Below are 25,231 nucleotides of genomic sequence, written 5' to 3'. Positions count from 1 at the left end.
CAGGCCAGGAAATATGTGGAAGAACAAGAAGCTGAATCGATGATCTTAATTTCTTGACTCAAGACCACACCTTGCGGGATGAGAAAAGTAGTGGCCCGGTTAAAGGGTGTAAGTCTACGATTTTTGCAGAGCTGAGGAGTAATCCACAGACCCACAGGATTCAACGGACCAAGGAAAGAAGAGGATATTGGAATTCATATTCGGACAATAATTACATTTTGCAACTGCAAGCATCAATGGCAATAACATATACTAGGCTATAAAAGAGATATTAATTAACGCCCATTTGACACATGATCCGTCGTGTAAATCGTCCAATGCAGATGAATAATCATAATGATGAAAGTATTATCATGGAGAGGAGAACAAGCAATGTTCGGGAGTTGCAGAAGGAAGAAACAATACCCTTCCGAAGAATATGGATACGAAAGCGTTGACTCAATGTGACCCGCTTCTTTCCAATCGTCCTCACACCGCATCAATCATCACAATACCGTACCACACTTTGCTTCCCATAAACCCCCCCGCTTGACCCTGTATATGCAGATGACGGAAGCCCAGCCATAAAAAGAGCACACACGGCTCGAGCCAGTCGCTTAAAACCAAAGAAAAAACAGAGAGAGAAAGAGAGGCATGGAGGAGGGTATTTAGGGCGTGGGAACCGAGGAAATCCCAATACCTACCTAATTCTTCCCTTTCACCTCCTTAAACTTCGCAATCTCCTTCAGAACCGCATGATTAATCCTCGCCTTTAGCTGCGGCCGGTACCCAAGCGAAAACAGCACTTCAAGCCACACAAAAAACGGCGCGAGGAAAAACGCTTGCATCAAATTATCCAGCAACGCGGGCGCTCTCCTTTCGAACGCGCCATGCCCGACAAACTGCGCTACCCACGCGACTGCCTGGATGCCTAGACCCCAATATGTCGCTATGGAACCGTAGGTGATTGTGAGGTGGTTGACGAAAACGGTGCCACCGACCAGTAGCGGGGCAAGGAGGGTGCCGGCTACGGGCTCCATGAGGATGTAGAGGGTTGTGTAGAGGAGACAGGCCATGGTTCCGAGGTTTGGGGGGAAGGTTTTGATGGATAAGGAGTCCGGGAGAGAGATGAGGGGCCCTGTGTTTGTGGCCTGGTGTTTTCCTGTTAGGCTTGCATCTATCCTGCTGATAGGAAGCGAATTGGGGAATGGGAGAATGGGAGAATGGAGAGGTACCAGCTGGAACATGCAGAGCATTATCACCGGGACAAATACGATATGGATTGCTACGTTCACCTGCATAATTAATCGAGATGTGTTAGGACGGATAGAGAGGGTATGATTAGATTTAGTATATAGGATCTAGACAGAGGGTCGGTTTTGCCGGAGATCCCTTACTGGATTATGGTGGTAGGCACCATACTATTCAGAACGGTCAGTTTCGTCGCCATAGGTCAAAGAGAATTTAACTAGATATACGGTTACAACAACGTACAAAGGTAAACTGCTTTTCGAGGTTGAGCGCCATGGCTGCTGCTATCCGAGTTGCGCGTCTATACAGAGCTGGGGGAGTGGTCACGCATGTAATTGCGGTGCACGTACATGTACCTGGTATACGGGGGATTGGGCGGCAAATAGGCGGTTGATCGACAATTCGATGGAGGGAATGGGGTGGGTATATTGGGTATATCGACACCAGTTTCAGCACAGAGCATAAGGATCAATCAATACCTATGCGCTGTCTTCAGCTCTGACCTGAGCTTTATTCCGCCCCTCTGATGGCTGTCAGTCTGGCTGGATGTTGTCATTCCCCAGATGTTGTCCCATGCGGGAGACGGAGCGGTGGTTGAGATATTTTCGGCAATCCAATCGCCCCAATTTCATGTGATCATCATTGGGTCATCACTCAAACCTGCTTTGCTATCTGAGCTTTCTGGGCACCACAGATCCATTATAGTAGTATAGTTATTCATATAACTAAGAGCTGTATGTATATTCCATATGAAAGATGTACAAATTTCTATCAATCAACCTCGTAGCCAGTTAGGCGGCAGGCCAGGTAGGAGGATAATTTCCATATTTCATTCTAGTGTCTTTGTCCATATAGTCTTTGTTCAGATATTTCAAAATTACTCATTTTAAATTTTTCGTATCCTCATTTATTATTGCAGAGATTTGAGCGGGAATATCAAAGGAAAGCGATAAAGATAAGGAATTCAAATTTACTGGGTTCATATTGAGAAAGCGAGTGCACATTTGAGCAGGTCGACAAAATAAACAGGAATCATCTCCGTTTGCCTAGGGATTTTTCATGTTCACATATGTGGGCCTTGATCAGATGCACATTCACTTGGTATTTGTACGTCTTGCAAGTGTTTTTAGAATGAAGTTCAAACTATTGATTTTGCATACTCTGGACATTGTAGTTCATAAAAATCCTGTCTAGTTATTTATCAGGTGACCAATTTATTATCACGTGATATAATTCAGTGCCTACCTAACCGCCTCGTCTGCCAGCAATATCAAGCTTCAGCAGCCAGGAGCCAGCAATCAATCTCTCAATCTCTCCTCCCCGTCTCTCCCACTCTTCCCTTCCCTCTCCCTTTTCGGCCTTATCCCTTCGCGATCTCTTACGGATCACTTCCCTCCCACAACGCGCCCGTGGACTATTTGGCAGAGGTCCTGCTTAGTTTGCTCCTCCAATTTTACCAATATACAGCTTTTCCTTCTCGTCTCTCGTTTACTCAGTTACTAGAAATAGTGAGGTTTTCGTTTTTCTTCTTATAAAGCAAATTTGCTGCTGGCTCGCGCGACCCACCCGCCTGGCGGAAAATAAGAAAGGATAAGAAGAGTAGGCAAGCAACCGCAACAGTTCCGTCGGTCATGGTACGCTGAGGATCGCACACGACGTCGCCGGGGCTTGTTTGCGCGCAAAGCCCCTTCGCTCGGAGGGCCATTCCTGTAGCTTTTGGAGGGGGCGGGGATTGGATTTTTGCGCACGCACGACGTGGGGCTGCGGGGGATCATTAACGGACAAAGCATCGAATCAGCGCATCTTCCCGTCTCAAAGACCGGGCAATCCATTGCCTGCAAAGGATCGCGTTCGGATTTTTTCTCATTTCCAATCTCTATATATAGGGACCGGGAAAGGGAGCGCGAAAGCACGGCGCACGGTTTACTTTTCATCTTTCTGTCGTTTCTTCCACCGGCCGGACTTTTTCACTCACGATGTTTTTTATCCACTTCCTCGAACACGTCCTCACCCTCCACCCAACCTTCTTCGGCTCACACGTGAAGGAATATCTGACGCAGAAGCTGCTAGATGACGTGGAGGGCGTGTGCACGGGTGACTATTACATCGTCTGTGTGATGGATACGTATGATATTTCGGAGGGGAGAGTACTGCCTGGTAGCGGATTGGCGGAGTATACTATCATGTACAGGGCTATTGTGTGGAAGCCCTTTAAGGGGGAGACGGTATGTATTAATTTTTCCGCGTGTGTTTGTTTTGTTCGTCGTGGATGGGCCGTTTACGTACGGGCATGCTAACCTGGCACCAACCTGTGATCGTGGCGATATGTAAAGGTCGATGCTATCGTGACATCTGTTAAGAATCAAGGGATATTTGCGGAGGTTGGCCCGCTGACGGTCTTCGTGTCGAAACATGTATGTTCTTTCTCATACTTACCTGTTGTCGCTGAGTATTCGTGGCTTTTTGTTCCCGTAGATTTGGCGGGCTGGTTGAATTGTATACGCTTTGGGTTCATTTGACTGACTGACAAATTCCATTTTCTTGTCCCGAGTAACAGTTGATTCCCCCCGAAATCAAATGGGACCCTGACGCGACTCCACCGCAATATACTGATAATGGAGAACAGGTTATTGAGAAGGGGACCAATCTGCGCATCAAACTGATTGGGTTGCGAAATGATGTGCGCAATATGTTTGCGATTGGAAGCATCAAGGAGGATTATCTAGGGTCTGTCTAACCCTGTCCCCTGTCCCTTTTTCTACCCCCAACTAGCCCTGCAGGCATTAAAGCCGTATAATTCGAATGAGAAAAGGGAAGTTGGAGAGAATAAAATGATCTGAACTGACTGTTATTATTTGAAAACAAAATAGGACGTTGTGATAATAATAATAATGTTATTATGCCATATGTCAGTTATCTTTTTCATTCCAAAAACTACGTATGTATACCATGAAAAAGGGAGAAGAAAGAAAGGGGAAAAAGTGAACATAAAAGGCGACAATAACGGGATATATGGCAAGGGAAGAAGCAGCAGCACAAAGATGAAAACAAAGCACAAAAATTACTTCTTTCTCCTCCCGATATTCTGCTTTTGTAAAAAATAGTAGTATAGAAACAAGTAGCATGAGTATGAAACTTTCTAGATTTTCTCCGCCGCTATTTTACTCTTAGTCCGTCCAGCTACTTTACTAGTTACTATACGGGAATTTATTGGACAAGAACTCGTTTGTTCCATCTATTTCTCGAATACAAAGTAGATTATCCAATAAAACTAAAAATGGTTTCCGCGAACACAGCGCGCACAAACAATGAACCTAGCAGCAGGAGGGCCATCGACCTTTATTAGTAAATGCATCTATTGTCCACCGAGTCCCATACTCTCGTTGTTGTTTGGAGCCTTTTTTCCTTTGCTGCTTCGATCACCTATCGAGAGGAAAGGAAGCACAGGATTTTGAAATATTGAATGGAATCGGACTTGGGGGAATTGAAGATGGGATTGCGAAGAGAGAAATGAAAAGGACGGAATGAAAATGACAACGGGTCTTGAAATCCATAGGTCGAGAGATAACAGCAGTTGGTTACTTCAAGGTAATAATGAATGAGTAACTCACAGATTACTCCCCAGCTAGGGAACTCTCCTGACATGATCACCACCTATGCTTCTCCACAGGGTTAACTACCTCCACAGGCTTCCAGAAGCCCGCGCTGGGCCCGAGATCACTGCGTAGCCAGTCACGACGTCTTGCGAGAGAAGATGAAACAGTGGCGTTTGCTTATGGGCCTTGCATTTGGGGCTGTTAGTGTGGACTTCTGGGGTTGAACCCCTCGATTCAACAAAGGGTAGAGAAAGAAGAAAATAACAGAACGGAATGTTCCATTCCTCAGGACAGGAACTGGATATTTGAATATGCACAAGCCGGATGACAAACCTGCTTCGTGCTACAGATCTGTATGTACTGCGTAGTATCCAACTGTTGCTGTTGCGGTGACAGACCTTGTCCAGGTTTTCCTTGTAACTACGAAACCAACCTGTCTGTTTCCGCAGACAACCCCTGGGTAACTTTTATCATGTAAACAACTCTGTTTAACTGGTTATTTGCATTGATCTAACTGACTGCTTCTGCACTCCATATCCCACGCGGGTAAAAAAAAGACCATACAGCTTCTGTCAATTGGTGTTTCATTGTCTCAGGGCCGCATATAACTATCTCACGGATACAGCATACATGGATTTAATCGCCGCTGTCTCTCATGATCCCTAAATACCAAGTACCAAGCCCAACGTCTCCCGGCATCCCTGCCCTGGATGTCCCACGTTGGTGCAGCATAACAACCCCGGAATCCAGATTACTGCAGACGTCCATAGCAACTCCCGTGGCCAGCACCCTCCCTCATCAACAATCCCCGTCCCTGGCTATTTCCGCGAATTCCTCACCTCATCTCTGCCCTCCTCTTCTCTCTCTTCCTCCTCTCTCCATCTACCCTCCATCCTCCTCATCCTATACTACCCACTCTAATCCCGCGCTGCCGTATCTCCCGCCCTCCATGTCGCTCAGAGCAGTCTATGAGCGGTTCCTGGCTGATCCAGCGGCTGCGTCTCTCTCCGCCGACGCGGCGCTGAACTACATACCCACCACAACCACTTTCTCGCACCCTGAACCCATCATCAAGCATCTCACCACACAGTCCCGCGTTCTCAAGAAGAAGTCGGAGAAGATCGTCCACGCAATCGAGGGTGCCCGTTCACTTTGCTTAGACGTCGAGACCTTGCTGGAGTTTACAACTGGGGGAGGGGCCTATTTGCTGGACCTTGATGACAATTTCCTTGTCGATCGCGTCGCCACGGTGCCAATAGTCAGTCCCCCAAATACATATATCTATGTTTTGGTCTTTGTTTATTTTTATTTTTACAATGTTGCCCCACGAAAAGATAACAAAACAAGAAATCAAACCCCCCCAAAAAATTAAAATTAAAATAAAAAAAAAATAAAAATAAAAATAAAAATTGGACAATGTAATACAATATGTAAAACTGACAAGGTTTGAGCTCTGTTACAGGTCCACATCGTCCATTTTGATAGCAACGATAGGATTACCCAAATTCGACTGTACTGGGACCAAGGAGCGCTTCTCAAGCAGCTTGATGTCATCGGCGCGAGCAGCCGTAATTGGCCAATTCGATACACAACTGAACAGTCCCGTCTTATCAGTTCCTCCGTCTCCGCAGCTGCGAGAAGTTCCACTTCCATCTCGTCACCGGCATCGCTGGCTGATAAGCGGTCTATTACTACCGCCGCATCAAACGCGTCATTCGGGTCAATCACATCCCCCAGCAAGAGATTTACTAAAGATCCGCACGCGTCATTGTCTCTCTTCCAGCCCTATTCCCCCCCACCTGAAGAAAGACCCGTGTCAGCTGCCTCTCGCGGATCTGCCAAACCTCCTCCGCGCAATTACGGTGATTTGTTTGTGGGGGATGATGCTGAGTCGACGCCTACGAAGAAATCTTCTCACCCTGCGAGGAAAGATGAAGTTGTACCCCCTAAAGGAGGGGCGGGGCCTACGTATAAACCCTCGCGTTTGTTTGCGGACGATGAGGAGGAGCAACGATCAGAGCAAGTGAATACAATAACATCGGTCAAGACTAATGCAAAGAAATACGATCATTTCGAGTTTGGAGAGACGCCTCATCCTGGATCCACTATGAAACCACAGGCTCCAGGCCATTTTGAATTCGGCGAGGCTGAACCTCCTGTGAGTAGATCTGATCAAGAAAAGACAAAACAAGAAAATCATTTCGAGTTTGGAGAGGCGGACCCGGGAAGCATACAGAGCAACCTCCCTCTCCGCCCCCACGCAAAGAAACACCTGTCCCAATGGGATTTTGAGGACTTTGTCACTCCGGAAAAACCGCGGCAGAAGCTCCAAGCGCAGAACGTGCGACATTTCAGCTGGAGTGACGATGAGGGGGATACTGCAGATAGTCCTCCCAAGCAACGTCGAGCTCCGCAACCGCGCCGCGATGCGGAAACTCACTTTGAGCTCCGTGACGATGGAACACCTATCGCACGCCAACAGAACCAGCAAATGCATCCCAGGGGCGACGCACATAATAAGGGCCTGGGTCTCTATGACAATAATCTCTTCGATGAATCTGGTACACCTATCGCCAACAAGCAACAAGGACAACAGCAGCAAGAGCAGGATCAGGAGCACAAGGCGCCCTTCAAGGTTCCCGGCGCTGCACATAACAAGGGCCTCGGCCTGTATGAAAACAACGTCTATGACGACTCAGGCACGCCCGTCAAAGCTGCTGGCACTGCTGCTGCGAGGATTAGTGAAGCACCACAGCGACCCGTGTCTAATATTCCTGCTAATACTGTTAATCGCCGCAAGGACTTCGATAGCCATTGGACGATGGTGGATGCTGACGCGGATGATTTTACGAATTCGAATTCCGTGAAGAAGGAAGGGGAGAAAATGAATAATAGCAATAATAATCATGGTCGTAATGCGAATGGGAATGGGAATGCCAATGGGAATTCCCAACAGAGTCATGGGGCCCCTTTGGGGTTTGATCGCAAGAAGGCTGTGAAGATGATGGATTCGAGTTGGGATACGTTTGTGGAAGAGGAGGCGGAGAAGGAGAAGGAGAAGGAGAAGCTAGCTCCGTCTGTGGGTGTTAGTGGGAAGAGGATGAGTCGGGATGTTAATAAGAGGAGCTGGGGCTTTGGGGATGATGGGTTTTGATAAATGGGGAATTTTTGATAGGGGGGAGGAGAACCGGTTGCTTTACCGGCCAAGCCAGGGGGAGGAATTGTGGTTATTTGATTGATTGAGCAGCATATCTATCGCAGCCCCCTTTCCCTCCACCGAGTTGACTTTCGACACTGTGATTCTTCTTTTTCGCTTTTCTTCTCCTTTTTTTTTTCTTTTTTAAATTGCTTCATGTGCTGTTTTAACTTTGTTTTCTTCTTCCATTCTTGCCATTATCTGTTCTTATATTCCCTTTCCTCCTTTGAGATTCAAAGCACAGTGTGGCTGTGAATAGTGTGCATGTAATCATGAATATGCATATGTGTATATCGAAGAATGAGAAAGTATGAAATGGTGATGATGAAAAGAGAAACCACAACTTACTCCATCTATCAATGTTATCTTCTCTTTCTGTTACATGGATGAATGAGTTCAAGGCTTAATATGATGTGGGAGCTGGAGTTCTGCCCCCTCCCCCCTTTCTTTTCTTCATGTTCTTTACTTTACCTTACTTTTTTATTTCATTTTCATTTTTATTTCATTTTCAGTTTTATTTTCATTTTTATTTTTTAAATCGATTCTACTGAACGTCCTTTACTTTCTCAGAGGCATGAAACATCAATCCTTGCAAATGTTAGAAATACTCCGTGTCGAAGCTCAAATAATCCACAGCCAAAATCTTTTGGGCGTCAGCCTTCAACGGAAACGTTGACGGGGCATGCATATTTAAGTTACTACGAATATTTCTTACATCTCCCTGCATAGGTGCTCAATATAGAATTCTTCCCGGGTTACAGTTTATCATTAAAAGTCGAACATGGTTTAAAAAAGGGGGTCTGAAAAATAAACCATGCTCGCTCAGCCCTTCACACCCTCACTAACATTTACACACTAAACATATTTTACACATCCTCACTGCATATTACTAATCAGCTCTCATTTAGTCCTTCTACTTCAACATCTGAAGCTCTTCAACATCAGTTATGGGCTAGAATTAGTGACTAACTAACTAAGAGTTAGAATCCAGATTAGTTAAGAGGCAGAGCTTTGAGAAATAAGATAAAATCACTGTGTTGAAGATGTGTGAGAGATGTGTGGGAGATATGGCTAGTGCATGTAGTTTTAATGAAAGGGTTGACATGGTTTATGGCCAAAACCACGCCGAAGGTTATTCCAGCCCAAAATCAACCATGTTCAACTTTTCATTAATGTTCAACTGTATGCCCAGTTCTTCCAGAAACCTCATTCTTTCTTCGATGCTGACCAAATGATGTAACCCCATACTCCAACCTTGGCAGTTCGCTCTTGAAGTCCCTTTTTTTTGGTTTTGTTTTTTTTTTTTTGGTTTGTTTTTTTGAGGGGGCCCGATCCTCCCCACATATTAGGATAATGGAAGGAGTTCTGACCATTGCTCTGCCGTTGGTCTAACGGGAAACGATTGACAAAAACGAGCTTTTTAAAACAAGCCACATCACGGCATATTTTGGCTTGGTTGGAGAGAAGGGGCGTTTAGGTGTAACTATGGTGGGCGAATGCCGCTTACAGAGCATTTTCAAGATTTCAACTCAAGGCTTGAGGACAATCACGCCAAGTTGCTGGAGCCCTCCAGCACCTTCATACCCAAGGGAACTACATCTATGTTAGCCCTATGTATAGAGTAAATAGGCCAAGGGCACAATGGGGCCTTTTCACCGACGACCCGCACAAATCAAACGGCAGGGAGGTCGTTGAAGTGGGTTTTCGCTGCCGCTGTGACCCCGTATGTGGGTATCATGCTCGTCGTGCAGCCCAAAGTTCTGGAGACAGAATGGCCCCATTTTGTTCTCCTGGTGGAAGCTTAAAATCATCGAGGCCCCAACCCCGTGCCGGGATGGGCTGGCCAGAGTGTGCTTTGGTGGACATTTTCCGGCACTAATGGCGTTGCTCAGTAGCAGCCAGTGATAACATTCATCCTTCTGACTATCGATGTTAGACTTCCGCCTCCTCCCATAATCAGCTAATGTGCATGTTCTTTTCGACCCCGTCTCCCTCGTTCGAAGACGTGCAACCGTTTATCGGAGGCTTGCGACTGAGTTATTCTAGCCAGGAATCATACTCAGCAATTGGTCGGGCTGTTTTTGGGTGGTGCTTGTTCGCGGGGAGGAGGTAAATACTTCTGGGCTTTGCGGCCCTCTCCCTTGGCCCCCGTAAAATGAAGAAACTCCCCGCTTTGAAACCCAAGTTTTCGCTGATATTCTTAGCCTCCTTCAGACCTCAACTTTTTCCTTCTCGACTGCATTTTTATCACCATTTCGTTGACCCCCCCTTTTTTCTTCTTCTGAGGATAGCTCACTGGTTGATCGCGGTTCTGAGCACTGAAGGCCCTTGTTACACTTAAGCTATAACTCCATGCTATATGATATCACTCCTATCTGTCACTTTCCTTGGACTTGCGTTGATTCTCTGTCCATGCTCTGCGCCATTCTTTATCCAAGAATATATTCTTCTTCTCACGGAAATCTAGAACTCATCTAGGTGCGAGGGAACTCGGAAGATATCGCGTTACAACGCCCTTCCCTACTAGTACCTTATCACAACCCGGACTGCACTGGGGAGACTTCCGCTCTTGCCTTTGGAAGACCGGATCGCTAGGCATCTCTTGGGTGAAGACGGGAAACGGATATACGCGGGGTGATGTTTGATACCTTCTGCTATCAAATCTGAATATACTGGGGGAGGGTAAGCCATCTATCCACCAAGTCAAAACCATGGTATATGACAACTCATGCTCGTTTGTGTTATTTAAATTTAGTGACTTTATCCAACGTCGTGACGGGTTGAAAGTACTCGAATTGGTTCTCAGCCCTCGCCGCTTTTTTTTTACCTCCAGATCTAAATATCCTTTTCACATCTTGAAGGGCCTGTGAGAAGCACACCGTCTGAACGACCACGAAAGAAAAATGACTCCAACACCATCCACCACCTCGTCGAGCTTGAGCGCGCATTCCCCCGAAGGACCATTCCGAGTAGTCAGGAAACGGAACCGTGTACCGGTCTCATGCGCACCATGCAGAAGTCGGAAGTAAGCTTCATAATTTGGCTGCGAACATATGTACATGTATCCTGGAAGATCATTCGTCTGATGTCCGATTTCTCCCAGGCTGAAGTGCAACCGCGGAATGCCATGCGAGAACTGCGTGAAGCGCAACGATGCTTCCTCGTGTACGTACGCCCAACCGAAGTTCCGGAAGAAGACTGCCGGCATCCAGGAGTTACCCGCGACTCCGGATGGCATGCAGAGTCGCATCGATCGACTGGAGTCGCTTGTGTTGACGCTCATGTCCAATGGCGTTCAATCTGTCGGACAAGCTGTGGCACAAACACAAGCAGCGTTTTCAGGGGCAAGTACCAGCTCTGCATCGCGGCAGGATACACAGGAACTAGCTCTTAGAGACGAAATGTATGATGAAGAAGAGAGCGATACGGAACAAGTTACTAAATCATTTGGGGTGATGAAGATCGATTCCAAAACGCAAAAGTCGTACTATGTCAGCGAGGCGCATTGGACGATGGTTCTCAACGATGTGAGTGAATCTTAGCTCATGCTCTGTCTTACTAGAGTTATTGGACCTAGGATATCTGACTTTGCGTATTTTAGATATCGGAAGTCAAACAGTATTTCATAACACATAAGCAGCAATATGAGGAGCACGTGGAGAAAATTCAGGCAACGAATAACGAACAACAACATTTCGCCTTCACCCCTTTGCTTTTTGGGGCCATGAAGACCCCTTCTGAGAAAGAAGTTTTGTCCAACTTCCCTTCGAAATATACTACTGATATAATACTGGATCGCTACTTCAATCACCATGAACCATTTACTCGTAAGTCTTTTATCCCAGCTAAATTAACTTCTTCCGATGAACTCGCTTAACTTCTCCAGATATTCATCATTTTCCAAGTTTCGATAGAGAGGTGAGGTCTTGCATTCAAACCCTGGCGTCTTAAATTTTGCTGACGATGTTTAAAAGTACAAACGTCATTGGGAAGATCCGTCGAAAAGCAGCATTGTTTGGATTGCCATGGTCTATGCGATGTTACGGCTTGCATGTCTAACATATCATGACGAATCAGAGGTGCCGCCAGAATTCCGAGGGAAGACCCTGCAAATGGCCTCGACGTACCGGGAATCCATGGCTCAGTGCCTCACCCTCGCCGACTATACAAAACCGCATCGCTACTTGATCGAAACGCTGGTTCTCTACTTACACGCTGATTATGCGCAGGTAGAATCAGAAATGTCGGTATGGGTTTTGATAGGGGTCATTGCTCGCCTGGCGATGCAGATGGGTTATCACCGCGATCCAAAAATGTTTCCAAATATTTCTCCTTTTCAGGGTGAGATGCGAAGGCGGGTGTGGGCGTTTATCCGACAGGCTGATCTGCTGCTATCGTTTCAAGTCGGCCTACCGTCCATGATACGTACAGGAGATTGTGATACAGAGCTTCCACGAAATTTGTATGATACCGATTTCGACGAAGATACGGTCAAGCTTATGCCCGAAAGACCCATAGATGAAGCTACGCAGATCTCGTTTCTCATCATCAAGGCGAAGCTTGCGCTTGCGTTTGGACGGGTATTGGAAACCACACAGAAGGTTACTGGATCGTCGTATGAAGTGGTCATGGACGTGGATCATCAACTTCGCCAGACGCGGGATTCGATTCCCGAACGGATGAGTTTTAAACCCATCGTGGAGTGTAATGAGTCCTTAAATGTTGTCAGGTCAAGATTTATGGTAAATATTTCTCACTTTTACGTCCTCCCCTCCCCTCCCGTCCCCTTTCCTTCCCTTCATTTTTCCAATTTCATGATAAAATCTCGGGCAGCATTTGTGAAATCCATCACCCTATAATTTTGGCTAAAAGAGAAAACCATATATGGAATCTACAGATTGTAAGTATTTACCATAGAGCGCAATGCGTGCTCCATCGAAGATTCCTCCACCGCGGCCGCGAAAACCCGCGCTATACGTACTCCCGTCGCACCTGCATCGAGAGCGCGATGGAACTGCTCCGATTCCAAAACATTCTCCAAGCAGCATTTAAAACCAACCCTAGCATCAAGGCCAACATGGGCTACATGGCCGCCTCCAGCACCCAAGATTTTCTGATGTCTTCTACAATATTAGCACTCGATATATACCAACTCATGCAAGAAAACTCCTCCGGCCGCAGCCCCACCGACACCTTTGTGCTAGGAGTAGATCGATATCAAGAAGAGCTTGCGATGTTGCGCAGGTCCAGGGATATGTGGAATGAACTCAAAGATCAATCTGCGGACGCGTGGAGAGCTATTGCTATCATTGATGTGCTGCTGGGGAAGTTATTTCCGGACCAGTCACAGCAGGATCAGGATGGCAGCGACGAGGCCGCTCCTGCAGAGCCGCCTGCGGCGCCAACACCAGAAGAGCCTTTCGAACCGCAGGATGAAAAGCAAAATGCGGCCATGACGCTGGGCCTGCTGAGCACTGGGTTGAACCAAATGGGCTCGACGGTTCCTCCGCAGTTTGGTGACACCGATCATATGAAGTTGGAGTCTTCTGGGTATGGCCGTGGTATCAATCAAGGAGGAATTATTGACTCGATGCAATTACCAACGCCCGGCGGGATTGGCCTAGGAACGGGAACATTTGGACAAATGCCGACAATGCAGCCATTCAATTTGGATTGGGTAGGTTTTTTGTTTAAAGTTTTTTTTTTTCCAAAAAACGTTTCGAATTTTTGATATCCCTTTTTTGGGCTACTTCAATTTCTCCCTTCGCTTATGTTGTAGTACGTGAACCAGGAAATTTGGACATGGCACTTATCCTGCTAACCACTTTTGTACTTTTGCAGGATGCATGGGATAACTACATTCAAACGACCGCAACAGACCCGAACAACCAGAATTGGCCTATGTTTGATATTCAAGGCTTCTCCACTGGGCCTTTACAGCCATCCCCGACTCCACCACCTCCACCAACACTCTCACAACAAAGTCAACAACGAGCCCATCAAAATCAGCCACATTCGTCGCAGCAACAGACACAGGAACAACAGACTTGCTCCGAAACAACAGGTGGCAAAAGAGTATATTCCATGCAACAGAACGTTTTCGATTCCGCAGGTGGTGGCTAGTCTGTTATTATTGTTTAAGGGACCCATGAATCAGACTAATTGGAGTAATAAAACCATATCTATCAATCGTGGGAATAAAACCAACGAGGGTAATGTATGACAAAGAGATGTATTTGGGAGGAATTTGCCCCTTTCTATCAGAACAAGAAAAAAAAGGGAATTATCGTGAGCAGGGTTTGTCACTTTCATTTCGGATCTTGCTTTTCTCGGCTTGAATATGTGAGTATAGGTGTGTTGGTGCGATGGGCGATATTGGCTTACTTAATTACCATTTATACCAATTCATTCTGCTTTATTCTGATTTTGTTCTGCATTGGATTTTGTATATTATGTTTGCTTGTGGCGGTGCGGGTTTGAAACGGAAATTGATATGGAAATGCTACCTGTTACCCGCAATACATACCTATTTTTCCAGAGTGTCAACTGTGAACTTCTAACTGGAATTCGTGGGCCTTCATTGTCAGGGTTGCCGCCTTGGCTTGAATGTCTTACCATGTAGCTACACAGTATCGCGTGATAGGACAATGAGGTCCTATTATTGAATGGAGGATGGTTTGAGAAACCTGGATATGGGCGGCTGGAAGCGTGAGAGAAAAATACGGCTTCTTATGATACCCTGCATTATAACTAGATATTGTTATATTATATGCCTTCTCTGTTTCCACATTGTTCTGCCAGTGTGTCACTTCTCCATACGAGATAGGTCAATATAGACTGTATTATCCTGGTTGGAGGTTTCCACGCCGGCTTGGCTTATTCTACCGACTTCACAGAAACGCAGACTCATTCATGCCCTTTCTCCTGACTCCTAGGCATGGACCCTTTGCAAGAACGGAAAAAACGTGAGTTTTGATGTGTCCTAGGCATATATGCCTGATGGTTTATTGTGCCGTTCCTGTATAGCAGCGTGAGCCAAATTAGAGAGCCCCCAGATTTCCCGCCCGACGCCCATGAAAATTAAGATATGTACCTGCCAACCGACAGAATACACCCACCGCAGAACAAAGACTCGAAAAAAGGGAACAAGAAACTGATCGCTATCTGTTGTAAACATCATAATCCTTCGCGGAAATTGTAGAAGTCCCAGAACCGTAAACAAAACAGAAAGCTGTGTTGTGTCCCACATCCAGCCTTCAATTCCTCCCTCTTTGACGACTCCCTCCCTTTCCTAGATATACATCGATAAGTACCGGCGATCTTCTTTAGCTCTTAGCACCGCTTCCTCCGACCGGGTTCGTCGTATTACCTTCGCAATCTTGCCATCCGCTGCGCCCTTCATCGAATGTGCAACCCAAACATATCTCTTCTGCCCTTGGACCCAATTGGCAATCTCTTCACCCTCCGTCAATTCGTAGATTTTCCGAGAATGATCACCCACGAGATAGCAATACGTCACTTTTATCCCCTCCTTGCTCTCATCTTCGACCCGCACCGTCGTCGTGGTCGAGGAGTGAATCTCCGGGACCTCATCCAGACCATCTCCTGGATCTTTTTGGCAGACGCAACTGGACCGGAGTTTGAAATAACTAGTTGCTGGACAGCATATATCTGGCTGCCGCTGCAGGCCTCTAGATGCTTCTTGCCATGCCTTGCTGGGGCTACCGCGCCCATCTTGCATCGTTCTTCGATAATCTTTTCCTTGAGGGCCATTCCTTCTCTGAATTTATTTTTATTTTATTTTATTTTATTATATATGTATATTTTCATTGCTGCGGCGTTGGCTGCTTCCATCTTTACTTTTGGCTTAGCCACCCGTATTTCAGATCACTGGGAGACACGTTAGTTTCGGGAGTTATCTGAAGATGTCGTCGGACAATCTTACCATTTTTGACTGTGGCATCGAGGTGGAGCTTCTCCTCAAACCCAAGCCGGCTATAGAAGCCATGAACGGTTTGCTTCCTACAACGACAAACGATGGCAAAAAGGAACAAAACCGTTGACCTAGACTCGATAAAGGATGAGAACTAAGAAAGTTCTGGGATTGAACAACGCTATACCATTGTTTGACTATTCCTATTGTAACACATAGGAGAAAAGATAACGGAATAACCGGGGATTCAGAAAATAGCAATTTTGAGTAATTTAAGAAAAGATTTAAGATAGACATACACTGCTGAACATGGATTTATATACTTCTTATAGATGACCCTGGAACGAACCTTATCTTAATTTCACGTGACATATTCATGGTGGGTCGTTGGAGTAGTCAGCCGGTCTAACCCAATGGAACCGGAACTTAAATCCCGGGCCATTTCATCGACTTTTTTTTTCTTGCTCCTGGCGGCGCTTTTCACATCCTCATCCTCACGCTCGTGAACTCTTCTTGACCATCTTTGAAAATTCTATTCTGTTCTTTTGAGTTTATCCCTTTCGTGTAATATAAATTTTGTATTGTAATAATTCTTATTTTTACACTCCATTCAGAATGTTCGTTCCCTTTAATTTTCTCCTCTTCGCTTTATGCGAATACAGGGAAAGCTAATTTGAAATATTTCACGGAGCAGGATTTCTCTCAGACACGCAGCATTCCGCGCAATAACCGCATCCCCTGCCGCGTTTGCTGTTAAGCCCGGAACTTTGGCTGCCCTTGGCCCTTCGCTCCTGAGATTGAGCGGCCAGTCTACCAAAGTAGCTTTCCAGCAGCGATGGAATTGGAATTCTTCTTCAAATGGTAGCGAACCATACGGCCGGAGGAGCTTCCAACAGACCGATCGTCGAAATGAGAGTCAGAGAGAGAGAGAGCCGCTGCCAATCAAACCAAACGAGACGATCTACGTTGGCAACCTCTTTTTCGAAGTTACCGCCGAGGATTTGAAACGTGATATGGCAAAATTCGGAACTATCTACTCCGTTCGCATTGTTTATGACAGCCGTGGAATGAGCAGAGGGTACCTTTTCCCCCTTTTTCGTCTAATCCCCTTCTTTTGACCTCCACTGTACTCTCTTTTCTGTACTCTTACATTGTACATGGTCAATCTAATGCTCCGTCCCCTAGGTTCGCATATGTCCAGTTCGACTCCGTTGAAGCTGCTGAGGCAGCAATTTCCGAGATGAATATGTCCATCTATGAAGGACGCAGAATTGTTGTCAACTATTCGACCCGCAATAGCGCGGCGCCTAGAACACGCGCTAGCGAACCGACCAAAACCCTTTTCATTGGAAACCTGTCCTTCGAAATGACTGATCGCGAATTAAATGATCTCTTCAGAGATATTCCTAATGTTGACGATGTTCGCGTCTCAGTCGACAAGAGAACCGGTAGACCCCGTGGATTCGCGCATGCTGACTTTTTGGACGTTGAGAGCGCCAAGGCTGCAATGGAAATTCTCAAGGAGAAGGCGCCTTATGGACGTCCCCTTCGACTTGACTACAGCCTCAACACTAAGGATATGTTGGCTAGTCAAAATAGAGGCTCGCGATCCCCAAGCTCTAACCCCGACGAGCCATTCCAGGCGGAGACCACCGAAACTGAAAACGTCACTTCTGAACCCGCACGGTAGAGTCAGTGACGCGCAACCAAACTGAATGGAGCTTCTGGATAAATACACTACCACAAACTGGGAATGGGCCTGCATGGGTGTCTGCTGTAATGTTTTACGTACTATGGGCGTTCTATCTGTTGCATCAATTTTGATTATGGGGTTGTTGGGGAGCGGAAAGGAGTAGGATGGGTCCTCCCATTGTTTCATGTCCTCCTTTGCTTCCTTGCTCATCCTCCCTTCGTCTCCCTATATACCGTTGTATTCTGCTTAGCTGCGTCTTCTCGCCGTCATTCCTGTTCACAGATTTTCGTTCCCCAACGCCCCTTCATCTATTTCTCCGCGGTATTCCTTTTCTTTAAAATTGTAAATTATACTTGCATGTACGGATGTTTATTCTGAATTTTGTGAAACCCACTAATTCTTTTCTGGTTCCTCAATTGTTTGACTATTACACGAGGACTGCTATTTTGTGCGTTTTGTAAAATAACGTGACTTTAGGGATATTGTCCGAATCTCCTCTTTTTGAATAATAACAATAATTGATCCTACATATTCTTGCTAACACGGAGGCAAGAAAAGCCTGGACAATTTTTGATAATTCCTCATGAAAGAGCAGATAGCTGACTAATATCCCGCTATTAATACAAGTATTGTAAGTATGGTATTATACGATAGGATGGCATAACCCAAACCTTGGTACAGTACATGAACCACTGGCAATCATATGCGATTCCGCTGATACCGACATGAGCTTGCCGGTAATTTTGTATCGCGCGAAACACCCGAGGATGTTGTTGATTGGGACTTTTGCCTTTTGCCTTCCTTCCACTCAATATAACCACAGCGATATATCCTGTTATTCTCTCAAAAACTCCCGTTCTTTATCTCTCATTTTTGTTTTTTAAGCTATTTATATTTAACGCAGCCTTCTCCGCGTTGTCCCCGCGTACTTCTATTCGGCTTGGTAATAATTGTTAGCATTCATTTACACTGCCTGATTCTACCCGCAATTATTCGCTGTGCAACTACTTCTCCAACATGTCTTTCCTCGGCGGGCCTGAGTGCTCGACAGCAGGAAATCCCTTGACGCAGTTTACGAAGCATGTTCAGGATGATAAGTCGTTGCAACGAGACAGACTTGTTGGCCGGGGTCCCGGTGGCATGCAGGAGGGGATGCGATCAAGGGGGATGGGGTCCCAGGACAAGGTAATACTTCTTTTTTTTTTTCTTTTTTTTTGATAAATAAAAAAGAAAATAAAATAAAATATTATCCTTTACTGATTTGATTTGTTACCTTGTACACATGATAGATGATGGATGATTTCCTCCAACAACGGGACCAAATGCCACAAGGCCCGGCACAACCGTTCGCCATGGAACAGATGCGACGTGAACTAGAAAATTTCCAAACCGCGCCACCGAGAACGGGCTCGCCTGGCTGGGCTGCGGAGTTCGATCATGGCGAACAGGCAAGGACGGAAGCTGCTTTTAAGCCCGGGATGGGAAGAGCGTTTCCCGGGGTTCCCGAGTTCAATTCCGCAGAGTTTGCTCTTTTCCGCCAACATAACCGGAATGGTATGCAGGGAACGTCAAGCCCAGCGACTTCCTCCGCACCGATGGTGAACGCATACCAACCACAAATGATGAGATATGGCGGTATGAACTCGGGATACATGGGCATGATGAGTCAACCATACGGCATGAGTTTTCAACACCACCACCCCCCACAGAAATCAATGCAGGAAGATAAAGGGAAAGGAAGGATGATAGAATTAGACGATCAAAACTGGGAAGCACAGTTTGCAGAGATTGCGGCGTCGGGACAGAAGGATGAGGACGCGGAAGCAAATGCGGCGATAGAGGCAGAGCTAAATGAAGTCGATAGGTCAGTTCACACCGAGACTGATGAGTTCGGGCACTTTGAAGATATATGGAAAGGCATACAGACTGAGACTGCAGCTCGCAGACAACTGGTCAACGAAGACCTAAATTTCGACGATATGAATTTGGGCGATTTCGGTGACTGGGATCATTTTGATGGTGCTCTTAACACTCATCCCAGAGACCCTATGATGGGCGACTACCTTTTCGAAGAGGAGAATGCTTTCAAATCAGTCAATAACCCATTCGAAGAAGGCGTACGAATCATGAGAGGAGGCGGCAACTTGTCTCTCGCGGCGCTTGCATTCGAAGCTGCGGTGCAGAAAGATCCTAAGCATATCGAAGCGTGGACGATGCTAGGATCTGCGCAGGCCCAGAATGAAAAGGAAAGTCCAGCCATCCGCGCATTAGAACAAGCCCTGAAACTTGATCCTAATAACCTCGATGCCCTCATGGGCCTTGCCGTATCGTATACGAACGAAGGCTATGACCCCACCGCGTACCGAACCCTCGAGCGCTGGCTGTCAGTTAAATATCCCCAACTCGTCGACCCGAGCACTCTCTCAGGTGATACCGACTTGAGCTTCACAGATCGACATATTTTACACGAACGAGTCACCGACCTCTTCATTCAGGCCGCACAACTCTCTCCTCAGGGCGACCAGATGGACCCTGATGTCCAGGTCGGTCTAGGAGTCCTCTTCTATGGCGCTGAGGAATACAACAAAGCCGTTGACTGCTTCACTGCCGCGCTTGCGTCCACTGAATCTGGAATTTCCAACCAGAAAGACCAGGTACACCTGCTTTGGAACCGCCTCGGGGCTACCCTCGCCAACTCCGGCCGGTCTGAGGAGGCAATCGAAGCCTACGAGAAGGCCCTCACTATAAACCCCAATTTTGTTCGCGCTAGATACAATCTTGGCGTCTCATGTATTAATATTGGCTGCTACCCGGAAGCAGCACAACATCTGCTCGGGGCGCTGTCGATGCACAAAGTCGTGGAGGATGAAGGGCGAGAACGTGCCAGAGATATTGTGGGCGATGGCGTTGACGAGGCTCAGCTAGAGCATATGATACACATTTCGCAGAACCAGAGTACGAATTTGTATGATACACTTCGACGTGTGTTTAGCCAGATGGGTCGGCGAGATCTAAGTGATTTGGTTGTAAGTGGGATGGATGTTTCCGTGTTCAGATCTGAGTTTGAGTTTTAGATATTGAGTGATGGAGAGAAAGGGGTATTTTGAGTTGGTTGATTGGCTATATTCGACACGAGATATGATGTTCTGGAGCATTTAGATGAAGAGTCATGTCTTTCAGCACGTATGAAGTGTGCTCAAATACCAATAACTGTTTTCCGATCATTGATATATCGTTCCCCAATGACCATGTGTTGTTTTCTTTTACTCACGCAATGCATTTATGGCGCCTCCATTTTCATATTAGAAATGTGCTACCTACGAATAAGCATGCATGGAAATCCACTCAGTTGTCTATGACACAGCTCAACCGTTGCTTGGCTTGTGTACAGCGTAGGTTATCAGTCCTGTGGCGGAGAAATATGTACAAATAATTTTTTAATAAAACAAAAAATGTACAAAGTTATCCGAATATGGAAAACTTGTTCGGTGGAATTTCTGTATTTCTTTACATGAAATGGCAAGTTGTAGCCACTTTAGCCGGCGCCGGTGTTGCGTCACAGAAATAGCAGGCGGAACAACTTTCTCCGCCATATCTACTAAAGTAAATACCCAGCAACATCTCGGCCGGTACGGATATATTAGGCTAAGCTACTCCCTTGCCAATTGCTGGCTTTCATCGAAGGACAAGGGGTCTGTTCCACATTCATCCACAAAATCAATCTGCACGCCGAACTCGCGCTGACTCGATTCAAATCCCAGGAACACCTGGCATCCTGGCTCAAACGAAAATCCAGCCCCAACAAAATTGGAGCAAGAAATAAGTGTGCAAGGAGGAGAATAACGGCTTCAAGAAGGGCCAGGAACCAGAAATGCCATCTCTAACTGGCGCTCAAATTGTCGCTCGCTCCCTTCACGGCTTAGGAGTGAACGTCATCTTCGGCATCGTCGGTATCCCGGTGGTGGAAGTCGCGGAGGAAGCTATCAATCTGGGCATCCGGTTTATTGCGTTTAGGAACGAACAAGCATGCAGCTATGCGGCGAGCGTGTACGGGTACATGTCGGGAAAACCTGGGGTTTGCTTGGTTGTGGGTGGGCCGGGGGTTCTACACGGCATAGCTGGGGTGAGTCGATGGATTCTTCCTCGTTTCCTGCTTGAGTTGATTCTTATGACATATAATATTGCGATGATTAGGAAAGTTTTAATGCTAACAAGTAGATGCTTGTTATTTTAAAATATATGCGTTCTAGATTGGAAATGCCACTGTGAACGCATTCCCACTACTAGTCCTGGCTGGATCAGCGGAATCGCATACGATAACTAAGGGGGGTTTTCAAGAGATGGACGCAATCTCTCTCCTCACGCCACACACAAAACTTGCTATACGGCCGTCGTCGCTGGAATCAGTGAACGATGCCATTCGGAATGCGTATAGAACATGTTGGTATGGAAGGCCAGGCCCCACTTTCATCGATCTCCCTGCAGATTTAATTCAAGGGAAAACGGCGGCGGGATTTACATTACCACCTCCTAAGCATACGTTTGTCCCGTCTCCTCCTAGATCTAGCGGCGATCCAGCGGTTGTATCGAAAGTGGCACAGTTATTGAAATCAGCACGCGCACCGCTCGTCGTTGTTGGAAAGGGTTCAGCGTACGCACGAGCAGAGTCATCCATCCGCGAGTTCGTGGAGAAGACAGGGATACCTTTCCTACCAACACCGATGGGTAAGGGCGTGATACCCGATTCCCACCCCCTCAATACATCCAGCGCACGAAGCACGGCTTTGAAACATGCAGATGTTGTCCTTCTTTTTGGAGCCCGGTTGAATTGGATTCTCCACTTTGGCGAAACACCTCGCTGGTCCGGCTCTGTCAAGCTTATTCAAGTAGATATAAACGCGCAGGAAATTGGGCACAATGCTGGAGTTGCGGAGCTAGGAATAGTGGGTGACATAAATTTGGTAGCTCAGCAGCTTCTCTCCTCTCTAGCTGGCTGGCAGTATAAGCCCGCGTCCACTACATCACCGGATTCATATCCATCCCTCCTCGCAGCTTCTGCCACGAAAAACGAAAATATTTCACAGAAGAAGGCTCTTCTTCCCACCCAACCCAAAGAATTCCTGACATTCCAACGTGCCTACCACATTATCAAGACCACTCTAAATTCCCTCTCGCCGCCGCAAGAAGGTAACATCGTATATGTCTCAGAAGGAGCTAATACAATGGACATCTCCCGTTCCGCTTTCACACTGGAACACCCGCGCCAACGCCTTGATGCTGGAACAAATGCCACTATGGGGGTCGGATTAGGCTACATTGTCGCCGCACACGCTGCGTACAACATCCCATCATCGCCGGGCAGCACTCACGTACACACACCGAAGAAGATCGTGGCACTGGAAGGTGATAGCGCGTTCGGGTTCAGTGCGATGGAAGTTGAAACTCTTGCTCGCCACCGCATTCCAGCGTTGATCTTCGTAATGAACAATTCAGGCATTTACCATGGCGACACGAAGACAGAGGGTGAGTGGAAGAATCTACAGAATGAGACCGTCAACGAGGCCAATGCGAAGAACGGCCTGCGATCGACGAGTTTACTCTACGAGACACGCTATGAATATCTTGCCGCGATGTGTGGGGGGAGGGGATACTTTGTACGGACGGAGGAGGAGCTGGAAAGGGCGACAAGGGAAGGATTCTTGGAGGATGAGAAGGTTACGATTGTCAATGTGATTGTGGAGCCGGGAATTGGGCAGTCCATACAATTTGGGTGGCAGGCGGCAAAGGACAAAACCACTGAAGCAAAATTGTAAGGGATACTACCGAGGGAGTAGATATAGGTAGCACGTGTCATTTTGCTTATTGGTTAACGAATACGAGTGTACATAATTACGATTTATTAAGTACGATTTATTCTGGAGGCATCGCGGATACATTCGAACAATTTCAACCCTCTCCTGCTACTATTCCCGTCTATGTCTGAGATCTCTCCATTCTGCCAACTATGACAAATCGGGCAGTAAATGTTGGCCCTAGGCTGCCTATCACGGACTAGCGCACCGCACATATATGCCTCAGCTGCCTGCATGCTAATACAACGACTTAGACGTCCCACAGGTTATAGCCCGGATTGCTTGTTTTTTTATTAAACCTTCCACTGCCCATCTAACGTCTCGCGAACTGCTACGCTGATCAGCAGAAGGGATCCTGACGAAGGCTAGAAGAGCTTTGATCGCGGGAAATGATTAAAATCTGATTGATATAGGGGGTTGAATGCCTCCTAGAACTCAAGCTACCATGGGGATGGATACCCCAGCTAGCAATGATGATATTGAATACGAACCTACCACTACCCCTGGGCCACCGGGCCCAACACCTACTACCGATACCTTGATACAGATGATGATGGGATATTTGAAAAAGCAAGATGAATATTTGAAAAAGCAAGATGAATGTCTCAAGAGAATGAATGAATATTTGAACAGAAGGATGAGAAATTCCTTACAAAAACCAGCTGAAAACTCTGATTCTCTGTCAAGGAGAGATCAAGAAGATATGAAACAAGGGAAGGATGAAATGGAACTGGCTATACAAGCCACTGTCACTACTCCTCCATCTACTGAAGAACCCTCTGCAAGAACCACCAAAGGATCCTCTGTGAGAACCATCTCTATCATCATAAGAATCACCACCAGAGCCACCACAAAGATGACCATGATGAGATCCATCATTAAGAATACCACCACCACCACCACCACCACCACTGCCATCAAAGAACTTTTCAAACATCGATACTACTACCACGAACTGAAGCCTCACAGATGCCGAAAGGGTGAAGGATAGAAGAATGAAAGGATATAAAGAATAGCTTGATTTGATTGATTTGATTTGATTTGATTTGATTTTGCAATTTCATGTATAATAGGATTTCTAGATAGATAGATAGATATCTGTACGGCTACTAGTCCGAGGGGAGGTGTTGGCCCTAGGCTGCCTATCACGGACTAGCGCACCGCACATATATGCCTCAGCTGCCTGCATGCTAATACAACGACTTAGACGTCCCACAGTAAATTCGTCACATGACTAACCCTGGAAGAGGCTAAGCCAGGCCGCGGGTTGGTAGCTCCAAGGTTTAAATGGATGATCTATGGCCTGTGGCCACCTTGCATCTTGAAGTCCCGACGACGACGCAGGGAGCAATTGGAGCCATCGTGCGGTGTGGAGCTTTGGCCAGGTGGCGATTACCCTCTTTCGATTTACTTCCCGGACCTCGCGATTAGGAATACCCCTGAAGCTTGATCTTGATTTAACCAGGCCTCCCTTTGTCTGCGCAGCTTTTGCTCGATATTTTTTGTAGTTACTAGTATTTGTCGTATATTCTTTCGTTTCAAACTATAGACATTCCGCACACATTTTCATGCTATACCTCACGAGCCCACTCTTTCTGGATCAGCAATTGGCTGCCTTTCGCAACTCCTGAGTTCAGACGAATATACATACCGCACACTTCGCCATATCCTCTATGAAATAACCAATACTTAGAAGTGCATTTTTTTCAGGAGTGATTAGCAATGCGCTCC

General features: G+C 46.5%; 8 protein-coding genes across 8 annotated transcripts; 6 read left to right on the top strand and 2 right to left on the bottom strand.

The window, feature by feature from the left end:
• Positions 1-182: 182 nt before the first annotated feature.
• HCBG_01890 (DUF962 domain-containing protein) lies at positions 183-1,735 on the bottom strand (the record flags this gene model as incomplete). Its single annotated transcript, XM_045428939.1, has 3 exons — positions 183-1,130; positions 1,215-1,400; positions 1,474-1,735. 2 exons carry the CDS (start codon positions 1,278-1,280, stop codon positions 684-686), a joined length of 513 nt encoding a protein of 170 aa, XP_045290725.1.
• Positions 1,736-2,535: 800 nt separating this feature from the next.
• Positions 2,536-4,377, top strand: HCBG_01889 (RNA polymerase II subunit 7; the record flags this gene model as incomplete). Its single annotated transcript, XM_045428938.1, has 4 exons — positions 2,536-3,455; positions 3,564-3,644; positions 3,788-3,957; positions 4,101-4,377. The coding sequence occupies 4 exons, from the start codon at positions 3,207-3,209 to the stop codon at positions 4,108-4,110; spliced, it is 510 nt and encodes a 169-aa protein (XP_045290724.1).
• A 1,398-nt stretch (positions 4,378-5,775) lies between these two features.
• On the top strand, positions 5,776-8,356 carry HCBG_01888 (uncharacterized protein; the record flags this gene model as incomplete). The annotated part of the gene is made up of 2 exons (XM_045428937.1): positions 5,776-6,084; positions 6,289-8,356. 2 exons carry the CDS (start codon positions 5,776-5,778, stop codon positions 7,978-7,980), a joined length of 2,001 nt encoding a protein of 666 aa, XP_045290723.1.
• A 2,569-nt stretch (positions 8,357-10,925) lies between these two features.
• Positions 10,926-14,145, top strand: HCBG_01887 (uncharacterized protein; the record flags this gene model as incomplete). Its single annotated transcript, XM_045428936.1, has 7 exons — positions 10,926-11,047; positions 11,126-11,549; positions 11,624-11,849; positions 11,909-11,940; positions 11,997-12,764; positions 12,920-13,699; positions 13,864-14,145. 7 exons carry the CDS (start codon positions 10,926-10,928, stop codon positions 14,143-14,145), a joined length of 2,634 nt encoding a protein of 877 aa, XP_045290722.1.
• Positions 14,146-15,313: 1,168 nt separating this feature from the next.
• Positions 15,314-15,763, bottom strand: HCBG_01886 (uncharacterized protein; the record flags this gene model as incomplete). Its single annotated transcript, XM_045428935.1, has 1 exon — positions 15,314-15,763. The coding sequence occupies one exon, from the start codon at positions 15,761-15,763 to the stop codon at positions 15,314-15,316; it is 450 nt and encodes a 149-aa protein (XP_045290721.1).
• A 605-nt stretch (positions 15,764-16,368) lies between these two features.
• Positions 16,369-18,177, top strand: HCBG_01885 (nucleic acid-binding protein; the record flags this gene model as incomplete). Its single annotated transcript, XM_045428934.1, has 3 exons — positions 16,369-16,457; positions 16,650-17,033; positions 17,141-18,177. The coding sequence occupies 3 exons, from the start codon at positions 16,369-16,371 to the stop codon at positions 17,643-17,645; spliced, it is 978 nt and encodes a 325-aa protein (XP_045290720.1).
• A 303-nt stretch (positions 18,178-18,480) lies between these two features.
• Positions 18,481-20,871, top strand: HCBG_01884 (peroxisomal targeting signal-1 receptor; the record flags this gene model as incomplete). The annotated part of the gene is made up of 2 exons (XM_045428933.1): positions 18,481-18,833; positions 18,938-20,871. 2 exons carry the CDS (start codon positions 18,666-18,668, stop codon positions 20,720-20,722), a joined length of 1,953 nt encoding a protein of 650 aa, XP_045290719.1.
• Positions 20,872-21,519: 648 nt separating this feature from the next.
• On the top strand, positions 21,520-24,491 carry HCBG_01883 (2-hydroxyacyl-CoA lyase; the record flags this gene model as incomplete). The annotated part of the gene is made up of 3 exons (XM_045428932.1): positions 21,520-21,771; positions 21,899-23,457; positions 23,933-24,491. The coding sequence occupies 3 exons, from the start codon at positions 21,520-21,522 to the stop codon at positions 24,489-24,491; spliced, it is 2,370 nt and encodes a 789-aa protein (XP_045290718.1).
• Positions 24,492-25,231: the final 740 nt, after the last annotated feature.

This window comes from Histoplasma capsulatum (genome assembly GCF_000150115.1).
Source record: "Histoplasma capsulatum G186AR genomic scaffold supercont2.2, whole genome shotgun sequence".
Taxonomy (NCBI): domain Eukaryota; kingdom Fungi; phylum Ascomycota; class Eurotiomycetes; order Onygenales; family Ajellomycetaceae; genus Histoplasma; species Histoplasma capsulatum.
This window is presented reverse-complemented; position numbering and strand designations above follow the sequence as displayed.